Source organism: Sapajus apella, unplaced genomic scaffold, assembly GCF_009761245.1.
Source record: "Sapajus apella isolate SASKATOON/1434 unplaced genomic scaffold, GSC_monkey_1.0 scaffold7, whole genome shotgun sequence".
NCBI lineage: Eukaryota > Metazoa > Chordata > Mammalia > Primates > Cebidae > Sapajus > Sapajus apella.
Window position 1 is genome coordinate 6342465 of NW_022436947.1, and position 25345 is coordinate 6367809.

Below are 25345 nucleotides of genomic sequence, written 5' to 3' on the forward strand. Positions count from 1 at the left end.
TGATGCCGATGCAAGACAACCTGTGACTAGTCTGAACCCTTTGGAGCAGATGTCTTAGCTATGAGGCTGGTTGCTGAGTTGGTATGCATCCAGCTGGAATATTGAATGCAGTTCCAGAAAGCTTTTTCAAGCTCTGCTCTTCTGCTCTTCTCTCTTTATCAACCTGAGACTTTGCTACGAATAACCTAAGGGTCATTGTGCTAGCTACTATTACTATCATATCCCTCAGGAGATTTGGGTGGAAAAAAGATTGAAACCCAGTGTAATCACCTCACCTTCTAATCCATTAGAATTGGCTGCAGCATACATAACAACCTTATACTTACAAGCACCTAAAATAAAATATGGTAAGATTAATTACTATTAATTAGGTGGAAGACTAAGAATTAATGATATACCAGCCATAGATTTATTCATGAAGCTTTGATTCTATCAAATGCAGAACATAATAGCTAAATTATAAGTATATAAGAATGTTATAAAATATGAATGGAAAGAAATACTTTATACACACATGAATAGGTACATGCAGAAAGCTTTCATTTGGAGAGAGCTTGCTATTTGGAGAGATTATAGGAGCAGTAGGTCTAAAGATACATTCTAGGAAAACAGAATTTTGAGGTAGTTGCAAATTATGGGAGATGTGTTTTTGTCAAGCTACTTACAGGTCAAATTAGCCAAGGTTAAGCTTGTAAGAGAAGCTGAAAGAATGCATATAGTGTTCACAAAGTAAAGCAGATGAGGTACATAGGGGAAATAACCTCTAAGAAGTAACCAGATAATAAAGAAATGTATAAATTTGTTTCCCAAATGTTACATACCAGGAAAAGTAGGAAAAAAACCTCATGGGACAGATGAGAAATGATAAAATTGATTGACACAGGAAACTATATGCACAGTGATAAATCATAAAGCATAGAGGGTTGAGTGGACACTCTGTTATTTGAAATTTGTAATTTATAAATAATGTTTTAATATATATCAAATTTTATATACAGTAGATTTATGAATAGACTGTCTCTGTTCTTTCAATTTTATCTCTACCTTTAATACATAATTTTGGCCATTGTTTTTGAAGAATTGCTTTTTTATAAGGATCATCTCTTAATGGGAATGTAGTTAAGATCGTTGATCTGTTTTGTGTTTAAGAATACTGTACAGGTAAGATCCCATAGATTATTGGAACAGTTATTAGAACATAGTAGATAATACCAAACTTAGTGAGTCTCAGTTTCTATTCAGTGGGTCAAGAAAAGAATAGCTTTTGGACTCTTTTGATTTCCTGTAGGTTAGTTACACATACTGCAATTAGGAGGTAGTCACATTTATTAGAAAACATTAAAAATTACTATTTTCCTTTTGCTGAAGAGGGGTGATGAATGTCTCCATTATAAGGATAAAGCTGTTGAAAATGGGGACAGTTTATACCTTATTTCTTCTTCTTTTATAGGTTTTAAAACGACCAGAATATTTTGGGAAGTTTGGTAAAATACATAAAGTTGTCATCAATAATAGCACATCATATGCAGGCTCACAGGTAACTAATTTTAGGGAATTTTGCCTTTCCTCCCTATGGTCTGGGCTTGACCTGCGCTGTTCCAAAGGAAACTTTGCTCTTTGTGATTAGAAAGCTTGAGGGACAAGGACTTAAGCAGTGTAGTGACCTCTGTTGGTGGGGTGGGGGATTTTTTTGGTGCTTACAGTTGATATAATAAGAGGGAAATAGTAAAACAAACATTTAGTAATGGAGTGAAGGGGAGGGGAAGGTGAGTCTGTTATCAAGCAATATGATAATTAGATGATGATTAGATAATGATTTCTAATCTGTAATATTTTCAGGTATTGAAAACTTAATAGTGTCTTTCTTATGCTGATGTTATCAGATAGTTCTCCAGATTGCATTTATTTTTGAGAACATAATTTGACACAGCCTTTAAATCTTGTTTTTAAATCTAAATTTTAATTTTTTATAACCTTGATGAGCCTGTCAAATGACTTTTTAAAAAAATAAATGCCAAGCCAAAGTAATATTTTATTCACATATATTACAGTGTTCTTAAAATCAGATAAAATTCATTGAGCATGATTACTTTGAAATGAGCTAGTTTAGTATTTAATTAAAATTGCTATTACTACTAATTATTGTCATTAGCAATAGTAATCGTCAAGGTCTTTAGAATTCCCTAGGTTGCAACAGAATTTTTTTTAGTATTGTTTAATTTGAGGCTAATAACAGTGGAATGGGATCTTTTCACTTTAGGGTCCAAGTGCCAGTGCTTATGTAACCTATATCCGGTCAGAAGATGCTCTCAGAGCCATACAGTGTGTCAACAATGTGGTAGTAGATGGCAGAACACTTAAGGTAATATAGTGCTCTTGATTCTTTTTTTTTTTTTTTTAAGGGAGAAGAGATAAAATATAGTAAGTAGAGGAGAATCGAGCATTTATATATTAAATTTGACAGTTAATTTGAAGAGTCTACCTTAGGGTTCCATACCATTTATTATAGCTACTTTGTTTACTGCTGATTTCTGTAGGGTCCTGTTTTACCAGGTAGGAATAAACACATTCATTTTTAGGGGATAATCTTTTAAAATATCATATTTTTACATAAATCTTATTTTGTGAAAATAGAACCATTATTTTCATCAGAAATATGTAGACGTTCTGATCTTTTGTCCTTAAAATATGGACATTGATTCAGGTTTGAGTGAAGAGTCCCACTAAACAAAGCTTTACTCTCAATGAAAGAAGGATGGCATAATTAGAAAAAGAAATTTGTCTAATCACTCATAACAGGGAACAGATTTTTTTTTAAATCTACTCTCCTGATATCTAGGGAAGATTTGGGTGTTCAAGTTTTGAATACCGTAGACAGGTTTTTTTTTTTTTTTAGTTTTCCAAATGAGCGTCATCTATAATAAATCCTGCTAATAATAGTTCTCTAGTATTTGCAGCCGTACTTTTTGTTTTGTCATGTTAGTGCCTCATTTTAGGTGATGTGAAAACACTAAACATGGAGATTCTCATTGTGTTGTCAGTTCACGTTGAGTCTTCTTTTCCTTTACCCCTCTTCCTCCCGCAGGCCTCTCTAGGTACAACAAAATACTGCAGTTACTTCTTAAAGAATATGCAGTGTCCAAAACCCGACTGCATGTATCTTCATGAATTGGGGGATGAGGCGGCCAGCTTCACAAAAGAGGAAATGCAGGTAGTAAAGTCATATGAATTATCAACTTTACAGAAAAGGGAGTATTTTTTTTATTAGTTAAAATTGCAAAAGCAAAAACTAAGGACTTGATTTTGTAAAAACTGATTTTACTTTAAAGTAGCATTTTCCAAACAGTGTTTAATGGAAGGTCAGTTCTGCAGGATATTGTTACAATAACAGTAGGTCTGTGGTCAGTTAAGTTTGAAATGCTAAATTAATGAAGATGAACAGGTTTCTTTGCTTTAAGACTTCCTCAGAGTCCTTAATATGCTAATACGTATCCTTGAAGGTAATTTACAACCAGAACTTAGTTGACCAGAAAAACACTTTGGGAAATGCTATTTTAAGGGGAATGTCCACAAAATGAAAGCTAAATGGGATATTGTAATTATTTGTTAAACTAATCTATACTCTTTACAGAGCTTGCTAGAAAATAATATTCTGTCAAAAGATACTGATAAACTAATATTATTTTTATAAAATTATTCTCTCCCTGAAAGTGTCCACTGAGTCAGTATCCTATAAAGGGTGAATTGACGGCTTAATATCCTATGTTCTTTTTTACATTTCCTCTTCTCCTGTCTCCTTTCAATTTGTAGTATAAACATGCCTTAACAAGTAAAAATGTTGACCATACGACATATTAAATGAGGATTATACCAAAGCACAATGCTGCACTTCCCTATTGTAGATGAGGACTTCAGATTGTTGCTGTGGACTTTTCAGGAATACTTCTCATTTAGAAGGTGGGGGGCATTCATTGCTACCTTTCATTCTCCAGGTCAAACTAGAGAAAGTCTGGTAGGGGCTCCGTTAAGAAAAGATTGTTAAATGGAGTATTACCTTTTTTTGACTTGGAGCTAGTACAGATTAAATCCCATTATAATAAATACATTGGAGTTTCTTGACAGTGTGGTCTTTATGATTCAAAAACAATGTTAAAATAAGGTCTATCTGATATTTAATAAGGACAGATGACTTACTGATTTCTTAATAAATGCTTTTTTATTTTGTTTTTTTGTTGTTGTTGTGTTTTGGATGAAACCCTCTTGAATGAAATCTAAGGTAGAACCATTTCAAACTAAATTGTATCTAATAGAGGGTATACTTTATTCATATTTTCTGTCAGTTTCTGTATATCACAATTTCCAAGTCCCACCAAGTTGATCTCATTTAAAGTAGTATTAAACAATAAAATAAAATGTATAGGTAGTCCTTTGGAACTTGTTTGTAATGGGATTTAACCTGTCTTTATGAACTGCCCCTGTAGAGTCGTTTTAATATCAAGTTGAGCTCTTCGTGGCTTTCCACACATATTAGTGAAAGCCATATCTCCTGAAGAATTGATTCCAGAAATAATTTTCGAGACTTCTCATGTTTTAAAAATGTAAATTTCATATCTAAATGTATTTAAAAAAAAATAATTTAAAACTCATTTCATGATGTTGTCCTGAATTTATCTTGCTCTTTACCTGAGTTTAAAATTACTTTAAAAGGGGATTATTTTTGTTGTTGTTTAAACACTTTCTCAATGTAGAAAAGAAATTTGAATACTTTTATGGCAAAAATCAGAAAATCTTTTCTTGTTACTGCGTAACTCAAAATTTAGTGCCATAGGAAATATTTATAGGTCCAAGTGAAACAAGCAAGTGGCCTCTCAGAACAGGGAACGATGCATTGTGCAGTATATATGATACAATTATGCTCAATTAAATGCAATTGCCCTTGTTATTGTTTTGGTTTGTTCTGTTTTGGCTTTGTTGCATAACATCTATTTAGACCATAATTTTAAAAAATTAACATATCTGAAGGTAAGTAAAAATATTCTTCCAGTCATGATATATGTGCAAATAGTAAAATGTTAGTCAAAGTAATTTCATTATCATTTATTTTTGTGTCTTATTAGCTTCCACAGGCAATCTTTGACTAATTTTTCCCATAATGTTTGTGACATTGCCTTTTGATATACATCTACCCAGCTAGAGTAAGCACAGCCTGCTCTTGTGTATAGAGCAGAGATGGGCAAACTTTTTCTGTAAAGGGCCAGTTAGTAAATATTTTAGGGTTTCTGAGCTATGTATGTAGTTTTCTGTTACAACTACTTCACTCTGCCTCTGCTACACTACTGCACTCTGCCTTTGTAGCAGAATGGCAGCCAAATACAGTATGTAAATGAGTAGCATGACAGTGTTCCAGTAAAACTTTATTTACAAAAACAGGCAACTGGCTGTAAATTGCTGACCCTGGGTCTAGAGTTTAAAATACATTCATTTTTATTTTACTTTTGATAACTACAGAGAAAGAAAAGAGAAAGTAAAAACTAATTAATGCAAGTTTTACTTAGTGTCAAGATAATGAAGAATATAGTAAAACTGTTCATCTGTGTATTACTTCAACTGTTAATCTCCAAATTAAAAAGGAGGTCATTTGATGAATTTTTGCTGCTTTTCAGAAAACTCAGTAATGACTTGTTACAAGACTTAATACTTACATGAAAGACTTGGAAGTAGGTTTAAAGTGGACCTTACACTTTTTGAGCTAGCGAAATGTTCTCGCCTTATTATGCTTTTCTATACAATAAGTGGGTTGATGAAATGCCTTAATTTATGGGGTATATATCATTAATTTTGTTGGAATGACTTTCATTGATCTAGAAGTTTTGTTGTAACCTCACAGACTTCTCTTATTTTATTTAAAAATTTATTTAAATTTTATTTAATGTTTTATTTAAAAATATCTTGTTTTATTTAGAATATGTTTAATAAGAAGATTATTCAGTATTTTATACCAGCCATTTTGTGAATCCCACTGCAGTTTTAATTTCTTTCATTAGGCAGGTAAACACCAAGAATATGAACAGAAGCTACTTCAAGAGTTATATAAATTAAATCCCAATTTTCTTCAGCTATCTACGGGTTCAGTTGATAAAAATAAGAACAAAGTGACACCACTGCAGAGGTATGATACGTAAGTATTGATATTAATATAGTCAGACATCTTACCTTCTTATCAGTTGATCTCTTCATTTTAGATCTTTTCAGGCAAAAGCCTTGTTGACAAGGTCTGTCATTTATGCAGAATGGTTTAGTTATATGGGAAATGTTGAGTCACAATTTCTGGGTTTGAATGTTTGCTGCCTACTGTTCCCTGGTAACACTTCAGACTAGCTTTTTGATGAGTTCACCTTTTGCAGTGATTCGCAGACTACTCTGAGCCCAGGGAATACTTTCCTTATTAAAGAAAAAATTAAGGGATTTTAGGTATTAAAAGGCTCTGATGACCTAATTGAGGTTCCCCCTAATTATATCAAGGATATAATTACTGTATATAAATACTATAAAAGGGAAAGCAGGAGTTATCTGAAGGAAGCCTTGTGTGTTGGGGACACAAATATTCAAGGATATCTAGTTCCAGGAATCACTTAAGTCTTTTATATCCCGTAAATTAAGGGAGTATCCCATATTCAGAATCTTATGCATCTTGGAAGACCAGGCATCTCCTGTCATCCACCCCAGCATGGTTTTGGGTAAACTATATTGTGCCAGTGCATAAGTAAATTTATAGTCTTCAGTAGAGAGTCTCATTGTGATATAGTGATTTTCATAACTTAGATTATATTTTGTTATGGCCTGTCAGAAAAGCATATACTTAATAAATATAATAATTTGCGAATTTTATTCTATCCTGGACTTTCTTTAAATTTGATTAGTTTGTTTTTTTTTTTTTTTTTTTTTTGAGATGGAGTTTCGCTCTTGTTACCCAGGCTGGAGTGCAATGGCACGATCTCGGCTCACCGCAACCTCCGCCTCCTGGGTTCAGGCAATTCTCCTGCCTCAGCCTCCTGAGTAGCTGGGATTACAGGCACGCACCACCATGCCCAGCTAATTTTTTGTATTTTTGGTAGAGACGGGGTTTCACTATGTTGACCAGGATGGTCTCGATCTCTTGACCTCGTGATCCACCCGCCTCAGCCTCCGAAAGTGCTGGGATTACAGGCTTGAGCCACCGCGCCCGGCAGGAACTATTTTTAAATGTACCTGATAATAACTACATAGATTATTATCTGAGTCAGTTTCTTCAAAAACACATTATTGTGTTTAAATTTTGAAGTCTGTGTTTATTCATTTGGATAGTAAAATTATTTAGATTATTAAATACTAATTATACACATACATTTATGCATATGTGTATGTAAATATAAATATATAAAATAGACCACAAAGCAAAACGTAAAGTTATTGTATAGTAAACTATGTAAAGTTTGTTTATATCAAAGCTAAAAATAAAAACTAAGTCAAAACAGATCTTTCTGGTTTGACAAACTTTGATCTTCTCCTTTAATCATTTGTACCCACCCTTTTCTAGCCCTGTATAGTTATTTTATGACAAACCATGTGCTATTACTTACCTTATTGGTTGCCACCTCTGTAGTGGTTGGTATAAGAATGAAGTTATTGTAGTAAACAGTGGTTTTTAACATTTATGCACATCATTGTTTGTATTAAAAATGTTGTCATTCTAATTTAAGTCATTTTCTGGGTTTATAGCCCCTAGTGACTTCAGAGCAGAAATTTAAAATTGAGATGATCTCTTTGAGATAACATTTGTTATTTTTTAATATAAAGCTAATATGTTTTTATCCAAGGAAATGTGAAAAATTTATGAAAGCATACAGAATAAAATAAATATTGCATATGATCTCAGTACCCAGAGCTTTTCACTGAAAGTGATTTGTGTACAGCATGCCCTTCAATAACATCATTTCATTCAGTGTTGTTTTGTTATAATGTTGATGAGAAAAAAAATTAATTCCCAGCTAGGAGCACTGCTTCTGTGGACTTTGCATGTTCCCCCATGCCTGCAGGGGTTTTCTCTGGGTTTCCTCCCACATCCCAAAGCTGTGCACGTTAAGTGAATTGACATGTCCAGATTGTCCAGACTGTGAGTGAGTATGAGTGTTTATGTGTGTGAGGACACCTTGGCAATGTCGGCTCCTGCCTTGCCCTCTGATTTCCTAGGATAGGCCCTGCCACCTGCAACCCTAAGGAGGTTGGAAGATGAATGAATGAATAAATAGAAATTATTGTAAAACATAAAATTTTAAAGTATTATTTATTTTCTTATACACTGATTTCTTGCATTGTGTATTTTCTTAGTCTTTTTTCTTCTTGTGAATGCAAATGTACCATTTTACACTAAGTACCTTGGTTTGTTACATTTGAAAACATAATACACATTATTATGAATAATCTCCCCATGTCACTAAAACATAATTTTGATGGCTACGTAGTATTTCATTATATGTTCATATTTTAAATGTATTAAGCCAGTCTTCTGCTATTGTATGTTATGTTGACTTTGGTGATATTATTTATAACACTGTGATGAACATCTTTACATATAAATGTTAATCATATATTATAATCATATTATAATATATAAATAACTATAGCTTTGATTGTTCCTGAAAGTAGAACTGCTGAGTCAGAGTACCTATTTCCTTGGCTTGAGTATTGTTTTTCCTTCTGCATACTTTCCAATTTGATTTTTTAAAAAAGCCATCTCATTTTAACTTGTATTTGATTAACTGAGTGAACTTTTTATGCACTGCGAGTTTATATGTTGACCATGTTTTATTTGTGTGTTTAAAAGTTTTATATGAGTTTAGAGATCTGAACTTCCCCAGTCAGTTGATCAATTATTTGTGTTTCAAGATACATTTAATTTATAAATCAGCTTTGGAAGAATTTATGTTTTATGACACTGAGACCAGGTGTGGTGGCACATGCCTATAATCCCACCACTTTGTGAGGCCAAGACAGAGGATCACCTCAGGCCAGGAGTTCAAGAGCAGCCAGGGCAACAAAGCAAGACCCCTGTCTCTACAACAAAAACAAAAACAAAACATTGAGTCCTCCCAGCCATTAACATAGCATATCCCTCTTGTGCCTTTCAGGAAAGATTTTCTTTTTCCTCTTTTATTGTATTGGATCTCCCTACCTCTATTTGAAAAATCCTTAGGCTAAAAAATGAAAAAATAGTGTTAGACCAGTAGCACTAACAGGTGTTCTTACCGCATACTTTACTTTTATGGGGATATCTCTAGTGTTTTATTTACTCTTTAAGGACGATTTTGATCATTTACTTGAGATAAGTGTTTATAATCACAATATAAAATACCTTGTTATTCCTAATTTATTGAGCCTTTTTTTCTTTAAATTGGAAATGAATATTGGAATTTACCAAAAGTCTCTTTGACATTTATAACAAGTAGACAAGTAGTTAGCTTTTACTGTGTTTAATCCATTCTTGCATTGCTATAAAGAAATACTTGAGACTGTATAATTTATAAAGAGAAGAGATTCAGTTGGCTCACAGTTCTGCAGGCTATACAAGCATGGTGCCAACATCACTTGGCTCCTGGGCAAAGCGAGAGGTAGGCACATCATACAGTGGAAAGCAAGAGGGAGGGGTTGGGGGGAAGGTACCACACACTTTTAAATGACCAGATATCCTGTGAACTCAGAGCAAGAGCTCACTCATCACCAAGGGGAGAGCCCAAGCCATTCATGCGGGATCCACCCCCATGATCCCAAACCTCCCATCAGGCCCCATCTCCAACATCGGAGATTACAGTGTAACATGGGATTTGGTGGGGACATACATTCAAACTACATCATTTACTTATTTTTGTGACCAGTTATTAATAGATTTACTAATATTTTATTTACTTTGCCTTTATATAAAGTATAGTCAGGTAGTCCATAGAGCACATTCATAACTGTGTTGATAGCAGGAGAATGTCTAGGAGCCACAAGTTGTAAAGGAGGATAACGGGAGGAAAAGAGGAAATATAAAACAAGTAAACAAATAATAATACTGCCCAAAGCCAGTGCTACTGAACCTCAGCTGGGACCAGAATAAAAAAAAATTTTTTTTGAGATAGATTCTTGCAGTCACCCAGGCTGAAGTGCAGTGGTGTGATCATATCTCACTGCAGTTTTGACCTCTCAGGCTCTAATGATCCTCCCACCTCAGCCTCCTGAGTAGCTGGGACTACAGGTGCACACCACCACACCCAGTTAATTTTTCTATTTTTTTTGTAGAAATGGGATTTCGCCATGTTGCCCAGGCTGGTCTCAAACTCCTGGGCTCAAGCGATCCACTCACCTTTGCCTCCCAAAGTGCTGGGATTACAGGTATGAGCCACTATGCTTGGCCAGAATGAATTTTGACATAGGTGTACATGCTTTGCATAAGTGCATGATATAGAAACTTTTTTGTGTGTGCTGAGGTAGGGGTGGTTTTCTGTTTTAATGCAGTTGCACAAGTTTATTAAGTGACAATTAATGGCCCAAGTTACAGAGAGTAAGCCTTTGGCTGACTGTCAGTCATATTGAAGGTCTCCTTTGATCTCTACTTCCACATTGCGATCACCCAGGGCAGGCATACAGCGGCAGTAGGTAGTAGGGATGAGTTTGTAGGTAAGATTTCTTCTCACAGGAAAGACTTGCCAAGTTAGTGTGATGAGCAGTGTAACTCTTTCAAAGGTCCTACCCAAGAGATAGGTTTCTTTTTCGTCAAAGTAAGTTAAGACTTAAAACTTCCTAGGAAAAAAAGAAACTCAAAGAAGGGTTTCATTTTCACATTTCTTGGCATTCCTAGATAGTGGGTAGCAGTTTTACAGGAAGAATTGCAAGAAAGCAAGGGCTGGAACCTTGTAGATTGAGACCCTAAGCTTAAAACGTGATTTTCTCTTATTTTCAATTAAACCAGAGTACAAATCTTAAGAGTACCATAGCTATTAATCCTCACTGAACTCTGACATTGTCCCACTAACATATGTGTTAGTAAGTGAATTTTTCTATATTTTATTCCTGTTTCACCTAGTGAGCAGAAAATTCTAAAAAAGGAATTTGTCATCTGTTCCCCTTCATTATTATGAATTTGAGAGTATATCAGTCATAATGAGTTTTAAACTATATATGTGGATTGAATAAGTTGCTTTGAAATGATGAATACAAGTAATGAGAGAGGGAAGTGATGAAGCCTTGCAGTAATGATGCTTAAGGACTGGATATTTTATTGTTTTTTAAGTTTGGGGCTTTGAAATATCTTCATTTAGATTGAGATGCTATTTAAGTACCAACTGTGAAAGGAATAGTAACTAGGTAGGCTGCTGTGCCCAAGACAGTGAGCAGGCCTAGTTACAAGAATTATGGGGTATGCAGATCACTCATTGTAAATGGTTATGACTTGATATTGTGGCTGAAACAAGCCATCGCTGAGGAAATGGTGATGTTCAGCTTTAGACTTAGGTGGAAGGAGGGTGGAATAAAAGTTTTGAGTTCATTTAATATCCTCAGTAGGCTTGTGTGGTATATATTGCTTTCTTACTGAGGGTAAAAATACCAAGTCTCAGAGAGTTTAAACAGTTTACCAGTATCCCACACAAATAAGCGGTAGACAATACTCTGACCAAAGTCTCTGTCACTTTAAAGCCCAAGCTCGCCTCATTCTCCCACTCTTCAGTCTACAAGATATAAAATTCTTAACAGCAACCCTTAGAAAAACTTTTTAAAACATAAATTAAATTCATTTAAATGAAACCATGCCATAACTGTATGTAGTTTCATCTTGAAAATCTCTGGTGCTTGAGGCTTATTACCTTAAGACAGATACAGTGGATGGATTGTAAATTCCAAGGAATTGATGTTATTTTTAGCAAAACTTTCCCTGAGCCACAGATTGGTGGCAGTAATGAATTAGCTAGAGAAAGGGTGAAAGGGAAACTTCTATAAGAATTTATCAATTTTTATTACATCTGAGAAGGAGTATACATCTTTTAAAATAAAAATACAGCTATATTCTTACCAAAAATCAAGTATAATCTCTGATATACTAAAGGTATAGTTAAAATACCTTATTCAGCAGAATGGGAGTGGTCACTGCATGAATTCTGTTCTCATACCCTGACATTTAGAAAAGGTGTGGTTCATAGATTTGTAGAAAAAAGTCTCAAATAGAGATTGTTAGATTATGAATAGGCCTAAGGATATTTGTGAACACTGAAATTTTTTGAAGAATTTTGCATGTGTGCACATTTTTGTTGAGTGAGGACTGACCTAAAAATAATTATCAATTAAATGATGGTATAAAGGGCACTGGTCTGTTGATAACCTATAGATAGATTAGGGGTGAATTCAGGAGTGGAATAAAGCAGTAATTCTCAAAGTATGGCCAGGAGCCATGAGAAATGGACTAGTAAATTAAGTGAGTTAAAGGTTGCTAAGATTTTTATATTTTCATTAAAATCAGTGTATTACTAGATTTTTCTGAGTTTATATATCTCAGAATCTTCCGTTTTTCTCTTGAAAAGTTTTCTTCCTATGTTATATTTGGCTGTATACAGAGTTAGTTTACATATGCATATACAGTGGAAAACTAATAAGTGAACTGGGGTATCTTGCCCCACTTAAGTCGAATATAGTCAAAAAAGAATTAGAACCACTTGTCTAAAGTATTTGTCCCAGAGGATGGGGTGGAATGAGTGTGTGTGGGAGGAACACTTAGAGATAGGGTTGTGTTTGCCCTTATTTCCCAGAATAAAAGTGAAGCAAGTGAGAAGCTGTGTGTTTAGGTTTAACTTAAATCTTTTAAAAAGATTAAGTGTATTACTGAAATACAAAATTAAAATAAGTGGAGACTTGCTGTTTTTGAAAGGTTACCACATTTTGTGATATGTTTAGGATAGTAGATGTCCATATTTCAACTTTATTATTAACAACTAATGCTCTGTACTTACTAATAGTTACCAAAACATTTATTTTCATTCATGTTAAGTAGGTCATGGGGTTATGAGGGAATTCTAATTAAAATCATATTTACATAACTACAATTATTCTAGGTTTAATGAGGCATATTTTCTTGCCCTTTTATTTTTTTGTTTTTAAATTTATTCTAAAGAGACAGGATCTTGCTGTGTTGCCCAGGCTGGCCTCTAATTCCTGAGCTCAAGTGATCCTCCTTTCTCAGCTTCCTGAGTAACTGGAACTATAGGCACATGCTGCTGCACCCAGCTTCTTGCTCTGCTAATAGCTAATTATGCCACTTAGATATGGCCATGTTTTAGTAGCAAAGTAATACTTCAGATGTTTATGTATATTTGAAGCCTGTGTCAAAGTATATTCTGTAAAGGCAAGTTTTACCTGTTGATAACTTGAATATATTCTTTGTGTTTGCAAGTGTTTAAAAATATCTCAGAATTACTTAGGGACTCTGATAAACAGGAAAATTAAGATAGATACTTTGAAATGAATATAGATAGGAGTATTTAATTTAGAAGCAAAATGAATATTTATTTATATAGATAGTAACCTGACAGCGAAATTTGGAAATGTCTGTTATATTGACTTTTATCCTTATGTAAATTTTATGTTTAAAATGTAAGTAAATTTTATCTTATGTTTAAAATGTAAGTGAAAATTAATAAATCACTTGGACTATTTTTCTTCTGCATTTGGTAAGCAGAAGAACCAATTCTGCTAACATTTTTGTTAGTCCACGCCCATCCTTGAAAATGTTTTTTCTTTGATTCTTCTATTGTATAATTGGTTTATGTTGCAAATTTTTAAAAGCAATCATGAGACTATGTTTAGTAATTTGGTTGGCATCACCATTACAGAAGTAGTAAAAGAAAGTAAAATTCAAGCATTACCTTAGGGGCAAGTTAGAACAAAGCAAAACTTGGCTGAACATCCACAGATCCAAACTGAGACTCAGCTGTGTCAGTGACTACCTGTTTGCTGACAGTCTTTAATTTGATTTTTTTAATCTGTAAAACAAGGTATTTACATTTGATTTTAATGATTCCTTCTACTTGTGAAATCTAATAATTTAAGAGACTTTGAGGAGTCTTGATGCCTTTTCATTGTGTTCCTCTTCTCTGTTGCAGTGATCATCAAATGCCAGACACCTCAATTTAGACTAATTGAATCAGAATTCCCAGTGTTGCAGTCTGGATATATACTTTTTACTTTAAATAAATAAATATGTATATATTTTGCGTGTGTATGTATTTTAAAAAGCTCTGTCACACTTTTGGGTTAATTTACAAATATTTGCTCCTAAGAAATCTGTAATCTCATCCAGGTGCTGTGGCTCACACCTGAATCCCAGCACCTGGGGAGGCCAAAGCTGGTGGATCACTTGAGGCCAGGAGGTTGAGACCAGCCAGGCCAACATGGCGAAACCCTGCCTCTACTAAAAATACAAAAATTAGCTGGGCATGGTGGCACACACCTGTAATCCCAGCTACTTGGGAGGCTGAAGCACAAGAATCACTTGCATCCGGGTTGTGGAGGTTGCAGTGAGCTGAGATCATGCCACTGAACTCCAGCCTGGGCAGCAGAGCAAGACTGTCTCAAAAAAAAAGATGTAGTTTCACCATGGTTTTTTAAAACAATTTGGGACTGAAACTTAAAAAAAAAAATAGTGAGATCACTTGTATGAAAATTTATGTTTTTGAACTTTTATCTACAGGGATTTATACATACAATATTGCCTTCTTGGAATACCTTGATTGTGTTCTGAGTGTGTTATGAGGCCAGATTTGATATTAGTACTTCTTAGTCCCACTTGAATCTAGTACTTTTCAATGAACTGCATGGTATTTATGGACTTCAATATCTTGATTTCTCCTTCTTTTAGCATCATGACAGTTTCAGTGTATGAGTAAAGTATAGGTGTAGTCAGTCTTCTTAACTCCTAGCCTTTTCAGAGATGATTGTCAACCTCTGTTTTTGTCTCTATCAGTCTTTGTTTTAGTTCAGTTTATATTATCTGCTTTTCTTTGATTATGTCCTTGAGGACAGAATTGATATCTTCAGTTTTCAAACACCTTTCTAGCTTTTTCCCTTACTAGGCAGCTTCTGCCCCACTGCTTTATGCTGTACAAACGGTTTTTTAAAAGAATCTCTCCCATTGAAAATGGAATGAATAACAGAATTTCAGCTTCAAAATGCAAGTAATTTTGTTTAGTTTGGTAGAAAGAGGTTGATTTAAGAAAAGCTGTAGGTTTATTTTTGCTTTTAAATAAAAAGCCCTGTGCAATTTATCTTAGTGCACCCAAATTCTAATATCTGATAACATTTGAACCTGGCAATTTTTGACCAGGGAATAGCTTGTTTCATGGAATAGGTGTCTCTTCATGAGTAAATATGGTATTTATTAAAGTTTTCATTTTCTTAGCAGTTTACCCTCTTGGCACGATAATGGGTGGGTGGATGCTGAAAGTAAAACAAATTTATTAATATGACCACAGCTTAAGCAAACACAGTGCTTAATGGGGAGGGAAGCTCTATATCTGATGCCAGTGGAGTTGTGAGGACTGTGACCTGTTGGTAGTAGTCTCGAGATAACTCTTTTCTCTCTAGCCATTAGAGAAACAAGGAGTTCACATTAATTGGAATTTGTAAATGTACTTTTTCTTTCTATTGGGGTTACCTATGTATTTTCAGGTATTCTTCTATCTTTCTTTTCTTCTTTTCCACTGATAGCTCCACTTATTAATATAATATCAGGTATAACTATAATGACTTGTTATAGCCCACATAGAAAATAAAATAATTTCTAGTTATATCTTTACTCTTAAAGCTTTTCATTTATTTTTCCTTTGTTAGTTATTGTTAAAATAAATTGAGAATAATGTGGTAAAACTGAGTAGAACATAAATTTACTGGTCTCTTGCCATAATCCTGATTTTTCAGCAGCTATTATTGGCTAGATAACACAATCTACAAATTTTTAAACATCTTAGATAAAACTTTCCCAGGTAAAGCATAAAGTATTATGAATCAGTACGTAGGGAAATTGCAGTTAGAATGGTGGACAAGGTGATAAAAGTTATTCTAATTAGTTGTAATCCAGAAACATCCTTAAGATTTATTTTTTATGTAATATTTTCATTTGTTGCCCCAGCCAGTAGCAAGACCTCATTTATATTGAAAATTATTATTTAGTGCTCTTATGGAAACGCTAAATTGGATGGAGGCTAGGAAGGTGAATCAAGATCCAGACACTAGAAATTGTCGATTGTGATATCTTTCTTTTAGCCTTTTATTTCTGTTACTACCTCTTTCTCTCAACTTGAAGCCCTTGTTACCATAGTATTACTGCAAGTTTATCTTGGATTATCACTATTATGTTCCACCACCAAATTAATCTTTCTAAAACACTGCTTATTTAGGTCATTTCTGTGGCCTCTGGAGTGTAACCTATGTTTACCTTTCTGTCCTTACCTTCCATTATTATTTCAGCTATCCCATATATTAGCTAAACTAATTACTTAGCTCTCCCAACACTGTCTCCAACTTTTTGACCCTTGACACAGAAGGTATTCCTACCTTTAATGCTGTTCTTTCCCCTTCCCCTCTTTCTTCTCCTGATGGGTAAATCTTTTTAAGGACCTACTTAAATTTGAACTCCCCTAGGATACTTTCCCTAATTGTCCCACTCGTGGTAGCTTTGCTCTCTTCTAAAGGTTTATGGCATTTTTTTTATTTAAACAGTTCATTTGATAAAAGCACTGGATGATGTTTGTCTGCACTTGTCTTCTCTGTGCACTTATTTCCTTTCCCCAACTTAGTGAATTCAGGGCTATGTCTTTAAACTGTTTGCATTACCCACATTACTTAATATTCATTGATTTGTTGCTATTTTATGAATAGTAAGTAAAAATGCTCTTTAAGTAAATTTCAAATCTGTTTGCTTATAATCAAGAACAAATGGCAATGTCTGCAGAAGATGCACCTGGGATTCAGATTGCGTACTAGCCCTTGTTAGATTTTTTTTTTTTTAGAACAATTAAATATGGTACCAGTAAGTTACCTTTTTGAAAGGGGACTTTGTATATATTTTCAGGAAATAAAATAATTTTAAGAAATTTAAAATCTTAATTTTTTTCCTTACACGTATCAGAACAACACATTTGAGTAATGGTACAGTCATGTACTGCATAACAATGTGTTATTTTGGTCAATAATGGATGGACCACATATACAACAGTGGTCCAATATAATTATAAATAACCTTACATATACAACAGTGGTCCAATATAGTTATAAATAACCTTTTTACTGTACCTTTTCTATTTTTAGATATATTTAGATACACAAATGCTTACCCTTAGGTTACATTTGCCTGCAGTATTCAAAACATGCTATACAGGTTTGCAGCCTAGGAGCACTAGGCACTATATAGCCTCAGTGTGTAGTAGACCATGCCATCTAGGTTTATATAAGTACACACTTTAGTGTTTCCACAATGACAAAATCACCTACCAGCACGTCTCAAAATGTATCCCATCATTAAGTAACACATGACTATTTTTGTTCATGTGCTAAGTTAAATAAAGTTAGTTATAGGAATGATGTCAGTACACTTTTGCAGTGATTATAGAGATTTTATTTTGTCTTTAAGTAAGATAAGATAAAATGGATTTGATGTCAGTGATTCTCTTACTTTACCATGATACTACATTTTCTCTATATGAAAATAAAATGATAATGTTTTTGTTTGAATCAATAGTTTGCACAAATGTGTTTCATTTGTCTCATTTCACATGCCTTCTCTAGGGTTATGATTAGTATATAGAAATATTAAATATATTGCTCTTAAAAATCTACAGAGAATATTCAAGAACTTTTATGCCCTCTGTCAAGCACCTAGAAAAATGTCAGTATTTCAAAAACTGAAAAAGGGAATGTATTTATTATATGCACAAAAATAAATGATAGATTAGACCTTTGATTTATTAATTGTAAGCAATACCTTTTTTCCCCTTATAAGCTATTATTTTACCCATTGTTTTTGGAGCATCCAACTAGAATGTAAGTTCCTAAGGATAGAGATTTTATACAGGTTGAATATCCCTAGTTCAAAATGCCTGGGACCAGAAGCATTTGGAATTTTAGATTTTTTTTTTTCTTTTGGATCTTGGGATACTTGCATTATACTTAGTGGGTGAGCACCCCAAATCTGACAATCTGAAATCTGAAATGCTCTAGTGACCAATTTTCTTTGAGTGTCACATCAGTGTGCAATAAGTTTCAAATTTTGAAGCAGTTCAGATTTTGGATTTTTGGATTTGGGATGCTCAACCTGTACTTCTTTGTGTCCTCACATTTAATGTAATGTTTTACTTCTTAGTACTTCAATAAACGTTTGTTAAGATAGTAAAGTGTCTGGTTTTTTTCAGGTTTTTTTTTTTTTTTTTTTTTTTTTTTGGGCTTTTGAGGAGTTTGTTTTTATTGTCAGAAAATGACTTTAGTCTGATTTTATTTGATTTGTTTTCTTTTTACAGCCCCATTGACAAACCTTCAGATTCTCTCAGTATAGGGAACGGTGATAATTCCCAGCAGGTAAGATTTGGATGCAGTATCAGTTGATTTTATTTGCCATACTCCAAAAGCAAGGTATTCCATGCAGGTGAATTTTCTAAAAATACTTTACTGACACAATCTAAGGACACTTTTGATGGACATCTTTATTAATCGTATTATAATTAGCCTTTTTCTCCAGAATATATAGAGCACAGTTTAACCCTTTTTTAATGACTCAGAATTATCATTATGACCAGATGGTATTATCTTTACAGTCTGATAATGTTATTGGTCTTTTTGACCCTGTGCCAAATGGTCCCAGGCTAGCATGCCTTCTGAGTTCTTGCTTTTTAGAATTGTATTCCTACCACATACTCCCCTTGCTGTTTATTTTAATTTTCTGTTTCAGTCAGTGTATTTGTCCCTAACAGTTTCCCCTCTTATTTCCCTCAAATGACTATCAACTTTGAAATGATGAGCCAGATAAGCTGTTCAAAGTTGAGTCCACTATGAAACTGAATGGAGTGCTGACCTTTAGAGCATGCTTTGTGTCATCTTGTCTTGTTACTCAGGGAACTTTTTTTTTTTTTTTAACTAGTTTTTCACTCCTTGAGTTTCTATGCGTCTTCTTACATTGGTAAAATAAATGTAGTTTAGTCCCTTCCATAAAGAGTAGCCAGTCCTCCACAGTATTTGTGAAAAACTTAGAGATCTAAAATATAATGCTTTTCCAAGCATTTTACTGACACATTTTGTAAAAGAATGTGGAAATCTGTATATCCCCTTGTATATTTTAGTTGCACATTAAAATTTTTTACAGGTTATAAGTAGTTGCAAAGGATGTAATTTCCAGCATATTAGAAATATTAGTATCTGAGAAATATAATGTTTTGATATCTCATGTTTTGATCATAATCATATTTTATTATCCTGTCATCCATTTAAAAAAATACATATGCTCTCCTTTAACAATCAGAAGTTTTACATTATTTTTTTCTGTGAACTAATTTTTCTCTTTCTGTTATTATGGAGTTTTATCTTAATGCAATATAGTTTTTGCTTGAAAAGCATATACTTCTTTCAAAAATAAATATATATTCAAAAATAAATATATATTTTTGAAAGAAGTATATGCTTTTCATATACTGTTTTTTCCATATAAATTTTTGAATTGAAATAAAAATGTTTTTGTGGTCACAGACTTCAAATGCCAATTTTTGTCTTCTGAATTTTATTAGTAATACTGAGGTGACAACATACATAAACGTAGATTTTGATTTTAAAAACCATGAAACATAATTGTTATATTTATGTTTATATAATTATATATAGTAAAATTATATTGGAAATTCATCTTTTAATGAAGAATAGGGCCATTTTTAAATTAGCTTTTATGTATCACTGGATGAATGTTACTTTTTCGTAAAAGTGCAAAGTTTCAGCAGCAATCTAGTCACTTTTTTTATTTTTCTAAGATATAAGTGTTGAGACATTTTGTTCATATAAATAGGTAAATGGAAAAAGGAGTATTATATCAGTATCACTCAAGTCTTTCAATTTCCTCTGAATTAAATACCTAAGAATCATACAAAGATTTATTATGTAAAACATTTTAATGATGTGTTTGGAAACAACTTAATTAGATCTTCCTCTAATTTTCTTGAAAACTATAATATTGAGAATTAGCATGCAAAAGTTATAGTCATTACAGTCAGTTACTCTCTTATCGCCGGTCCATGTACTTCTAATAATTTGTGTTTGGCCTCTGGAAGTTTTCACTCTTGAGCAAATTACTATAATAAGATCCCAGAATGAGAAATATTCTTTTCTTTGTAAAGTGAGAGAAAGTTATAAAAAGAAAGGAGACTCGTTTAGTCTTTTCAGGGAGATTAGTTTTTTTTTTTTTTACAGAGTATATATGTAAGTTAATGATTTAATTGATTCTCTGAAACTCCATGCTTTCGTTAAAAAGTCTTCAAGTACTATAGTTTCCAAAGCACTATTCTAATACAGTTACTTGCAGACCTTTTAATTGTGCCTTATTAAAATGTATAAACATGTAGTTATTGTTTGTTTTCCTTTTTTATTCAGATATCTAACAGTGATACGCCTTCACCACCACCTGGTTTGTCAAAATCCAATCCAGTCATCCCCATCAGTTCATCCAATCACAGTGCGCGGTCCCCTTTTGAAGGGGCAGTAACAGAGTCACAGTCGTTGTTCTCAGACAATTTTCGCCATCCCAACCCTATCCCAAGTGGGCTTCCTCCTTTCCCCAGCTCCCCACAGACATCCAGTGACTGGCCTACAGCACCAGAACCACAAAGCCTCTTCACATCAGGTATATAACAGTAGTACCAAGTATTAGTAATTATGCTCTTAACATATTGTGTACAGATTAACATGAAACTCATTAGTGGATATATTTTTATCTTTTGCCTCTCTTTTCTCTTTTAATAAAAATGTAAACATTTAAACTACATGGAATTAGGTGGTTAGATACATTGTCATATGACCCAGAAATTACTGTTTTAAAAGATTTCTCCAGAAGTGAAGGGTTATATTATTTTCCCAATAGTAAAAACTTATTCTTTGGGAATTTTTATTTTTATTTTTTGGAGATGGAGATCTTGCTCTCTCAACCAGGTTGGAGTATAGTAGCGTGATCTCAGCTCACTGCAGCCTCACACTTTGGGCTTACGTGATCCTCCCACCTCATCCTCCTGGTTAATTTTTAAATTTTTTCTAGAGATGGTCTTGCTATGTTTTCCAGGCTGGTCTTGAACTTCTGGCCTCAAGCGATCTTCCTACCTAGCTTCCAAAGTCCTGGGATTATAGGCATGAACCACTGCACCTGGCAAGGACTTATATTTTTAATTAGATTTGTATTTTTATAGTTACATTTAAGATTTTCCATCCCCAGCTGTCAAAGATGTAAGTTATTTAGTAGTAACATTTATGTTTTGGCATTTTTGAGCCATTTCCATTTTTATCCGTTCTAAATTCTCTCATTAATATGAAAGGTGGCATAAAAATAACATTGACAACAGCACCTATGAAGAAGAAAATTCCAAAAGACTATAAGGGTTAATATAAATACTTTTAAATTAAATTAGGTATTTTCTTAGTATAGAAAGCATATATTTAAAATTATTCGTACTTTGATAAATACATTTATAAAATAAACTTTACTAATTAAAGTCTGTTAAATGATATTTGTTTTGCGGAAATGACTTAGGTTGGATTTGATTATGAATGGTTGAGAGTATAATTTGAGTGTCAAGTAAATTTTTTCCTTTGGTTAGCAAAATCAGTTTATATTATTCAGTTTTTGAAGCTAGTAGCTTAAGAATTAAGTAACTGCTAGAAGTACATAAGGCCTTTTGTAATTATATGATTTTGATGTGCTAAGAAGTCACATAGATTTTACACATACTTAATTTGTAATATGACATGTTTAACTTTCAGTAGTGTGGATACTTTTTTTTTTTCCAGCAGCAGTAGATACTTATTAAGTATGAAAGTGAGCTATGTGTTTGATATTCATCACTATTTTTCTTCCCAACAGAAACAATCCCGGTATCATCCTCTACAGACTGGCAAGCAGCTTTTGGCTTTGGTTCTTCTAAACAACCAGAGGATGACTTGGGTTTTGATCCCTTCGATGTCACTCGAAAAGCCTTAGCAGACCTGATTGAGAAGGAACTGTCCGTTCAAGACCAACCTTCCCTTTCGCCCACATCTCTTCAGAACTCCTCTTCACACACTACAACCGCCAAAGGTTCAGGTTCTGGATTCCTGCATCCTGCTGCACCTACAAATGCCAATTCTCTCAATAGTACCTTTTCAGTCTTGCCCCAGAGGTTTCCTCAATTTCAACAGCACCGAGCGGTTTATAATTCATTCAGTTTTCCAGGCCAGGCAGCCCGCTATCCTTGGATGGCCTTTCCACGCAATAGCATCATGCACTTGAACCACACAGCAAACCCCACCTCAAATAGTAATTTCTTGGACTTGAATCTCCCGCCACAGCACAACACAGGTCTGGGAGGGATCCCTGTAGCAGGTAGGTTCATTTAAAGCCTTTGAGAAGTTTTGAATAACTCATATTTTCAGGTTGTTGGGTGGTTAGGGAAGAAACTTGAATAACAGAGTACTAATGTCTTGGAAATTTCTATGAAATATTAGTCTTTATCATAATCTAAAATATGATTTTCATTAGATGGATGCCTTGTAATATTGAGCTTTATAAGGATGGTGGAGTATTATACTTACTGTTTGGAAGCATTTTACTTAATAGGAGAATTACCAGACTTTCATATGGTTTATAAATGCAAAAAGAAAGAGAAGAAAATGGTCTCTGAAATTATGGTGCTATGAAGGCCTAACACCAAGGTGAAAATTATGATTTTAGATTCTAAAGTAAAATGGTTATAAAAAAATTTTTTTAATGAAAATTAATGAGAGCAAGAGGGATAAAGCCACTCTCTACCTACTTTTGGCAGTTACTTATTTTGACACACATATACACACATCAAAACTGAGCTATAAATAAAGTACTTGAAAACTCTGATGATTAATGTTTTACAAGCATATCATGTCACAGACATGCACCTTTTGTGAAAGAGAAATTGTTCAAGCCAGATCCATATGATCTGCCATGTTTTTATTTCTGGGGAAAAATATGAAATATATGTAAGGTAATATAAGTTTGATGCCAAAATACTTCTGGTTTTGTACTGCTACCCTTGAAGGTTTCAGAACTTTTGGGTTTTAAGATTCTATATAACATTTTTTAGTTGAAGTATCTTGTTAATAGTATTCTCTTTTAACTTTGACTTAGAGATGATGTTTAAAAAAAGTTTGTTCCTCTCCTGATTCTCTCAAGTGAAATATAATCATGATTCTCTCAAGTAGAATATAATAGTTTCTCACTCTGTTAGAATAATTCTTCACATAATTCATACAATTTATTGTTATCCATTGTCATAATCTTTAAGGTATGGCATGGCACAGTATTATCTTAATAGGATGCTTTTATCAGCAGCAAGGCGTTCACTCTTATTTTTAGCAAGGCTGATAGATGAATTTACATAGATCTCTCAAAGTTCTTTATCTCCATTCCCTTTAGGACGAACAACATTTCATGTTCTAGACAAGTAGCTAGGTTAAGAGAGTATAGTTTGTGGCTGTTGACATAATGAAATTAACCGTTGATACAGTGAAGTTAATTTATATAAGCCTGGTAGCACCTAATGCAGTGACTTGCACAATAATGGGACTCATATTTGTTCATTTAACTAAGGTAGTTAGTAGACAACACAGAGTGACATTTTTCAGTCCTCTTCTTCTACGTGATACTTACTTGTGAAACAATGTATTCAGTTCCAAATACTCCTTTTATTTCCTTCCATTCAAGAGAGCATATTAGAATGTAATTTTCTTTCATTTTACTTTGCTTTAATCATTTAGAAATGTATCATTTTAATTACTAGTAGTGTTATCTCATAATTGATTATAGCATTCATTAAAAGTTAAAGTTCACTTCCCCCAAATCATCAAAACATTTAAAAATTAGGCCAATTACAGTGAATATGGGGGTTCTGTTTGCCCATCGATGAACTAGGCCATGTGGGAAATATTAAAGAAGTTTAAGATATGGATACGATTTCCACATACTTTGCCGTATAGCTGAAGACACTAAAATTATGTATGAAAGTGGTAACTATATGTATGGTACTGGAATCTGAGAGATGTCAATGTAGCCTGTAATTCTTGGGGAGGCTTCATTGAAGAAGTAGGATTTGATCCCTACTATCATATCTTAGATTTGGGTTGCAGCAGGGGAAGAGAAAAGGCCCTTTATGTTGATGGAAACCTCCTGAATAAAGGCACAGAGGCAGGAATTAATATGCCATTACACTGAGAAGCAATACAGCTACCTCCTATAACAGGAGATGCTTCTTAAATTGTGTAGATATAATGAATGAGAAGATGAGAAACTCTGACAATGAGGCAAAATGGCATGGACTTGGTATGATAGGAAGTAGGATGCCTTTGTGGGATTCTAGTTATTAGCTGTCTTCTTTCTGTGCTTTTATTTGACTTATTACAGACAACCTTTGATTTTCTTCTAATTTCATAGTCATCATATTATCCCTTAGCACTGAAGAGCAGTTTTAACCCATATATTTCAAACCAATAGTTATTCTGGGAATGCCACACTGGTAATGAGAAATCGCTCATTGGTGAGTTTAGTTGTCCTTGTGTTACTCATTTAAAAGCTTCATCTAAAGTAGATGCTTTATGGAAAAATGTGGCATTAAATCATGGTCCTATCTTTGTGGTTTTTGTTTTGATTTCTAAAATTTTTACCGTATACTCAACCATAGAGTATTAAAACTTTTTTTTGTTTTGTTTTTTTCTGAGATGCTAAAAATGTAGTCACCAACTTTAGGTTCTGAATCATTGTTCTATTTGGTAGGGGGTGGGGAGAGTTTTGGATTTTCAATTTCCGGCTCTGCAGACTTGCTTGGTATTTGAATGGTGACTTACGGTTAAGCTTATTATTAGGTTATTTTTAAGGCTCTGATGACTAGAGAAATTTTAGTTTCAATGTGCCAAAATTTTTATCAAGAGTCTCACACACTCAAATCCTCTCATGGATTATAAATATTTGTTAGATACCTCAGGAAACTGAATGTGCTGAGCCTCAGAGCAGAATAGCTGTTTAATTGTAGCCAGAAGGTTTTCA

The 25345-nt window shown here is 33.7% G+C and overlaps 1 protein-coding gene and 1 long non-coding RNA gene across 8 annotated transcripts in view; one reads left to right on the plus strand and one right to left on the minus strand.

Moving 5' to 3' along the window:
- Nucleotides 1-25345, plus strand: part of CNOT4 (CCR4-NOT transcription complex subunit 4) — a 148139-nt gene that overhangs the window by 92866 nt on the left and 29928 nt on the right. For 4 of the 7 annotated variants that reach the window (XM_032275909.1, XM_032275912.1, XM_032275914.1 and 1 more), the window contains exons 4-10: nucleotides 1451-1537; nucleotides 2261-2362; nucleotides 3086-3211; nucleotides 6045-6178; nucleotides 18573-18630; nucleotides 20683-20932; nucleotides 22160-22657. In XM_032275909.1, coding sequence (XP_032131800.1) covers nucleotides 1451-1537; nucleotides 2261-2362; nucleotides 3086-3211; nucleotides 6045-6178; nucleotides 18573-18630; nucleotides 20683-20932; nucleotides 22160-22657 — 1255 coding nt within the window. The remainder of the gene's footprint in view (nucleotides 1-1450; nucleotides 1538-2260; nucleotides 2363-3085; nucleotides 3212-6044; nucleotides 6179-18572; nucleotides 18631-20682; nucleotides 20933-22159; nucleotides 22658-25345) is intronic. The other 3 variants (XM_032275910.1, XM_032275913.1, XM_032275915.1) reach the window with 1 other exon arrangement.
- Nucleotides 17055-17770, minus strand: LOC116550130. The gene is made up of 2 exons (XR_004268242.1): nucleotides 17340-17770; nucleotides 17055-17299 (listed from the first exon to the last, which is right to left on the minus strand). It is a non-coding gene; the product is annotated as an uncharacterized LOC116550130 (long non-coding RNA).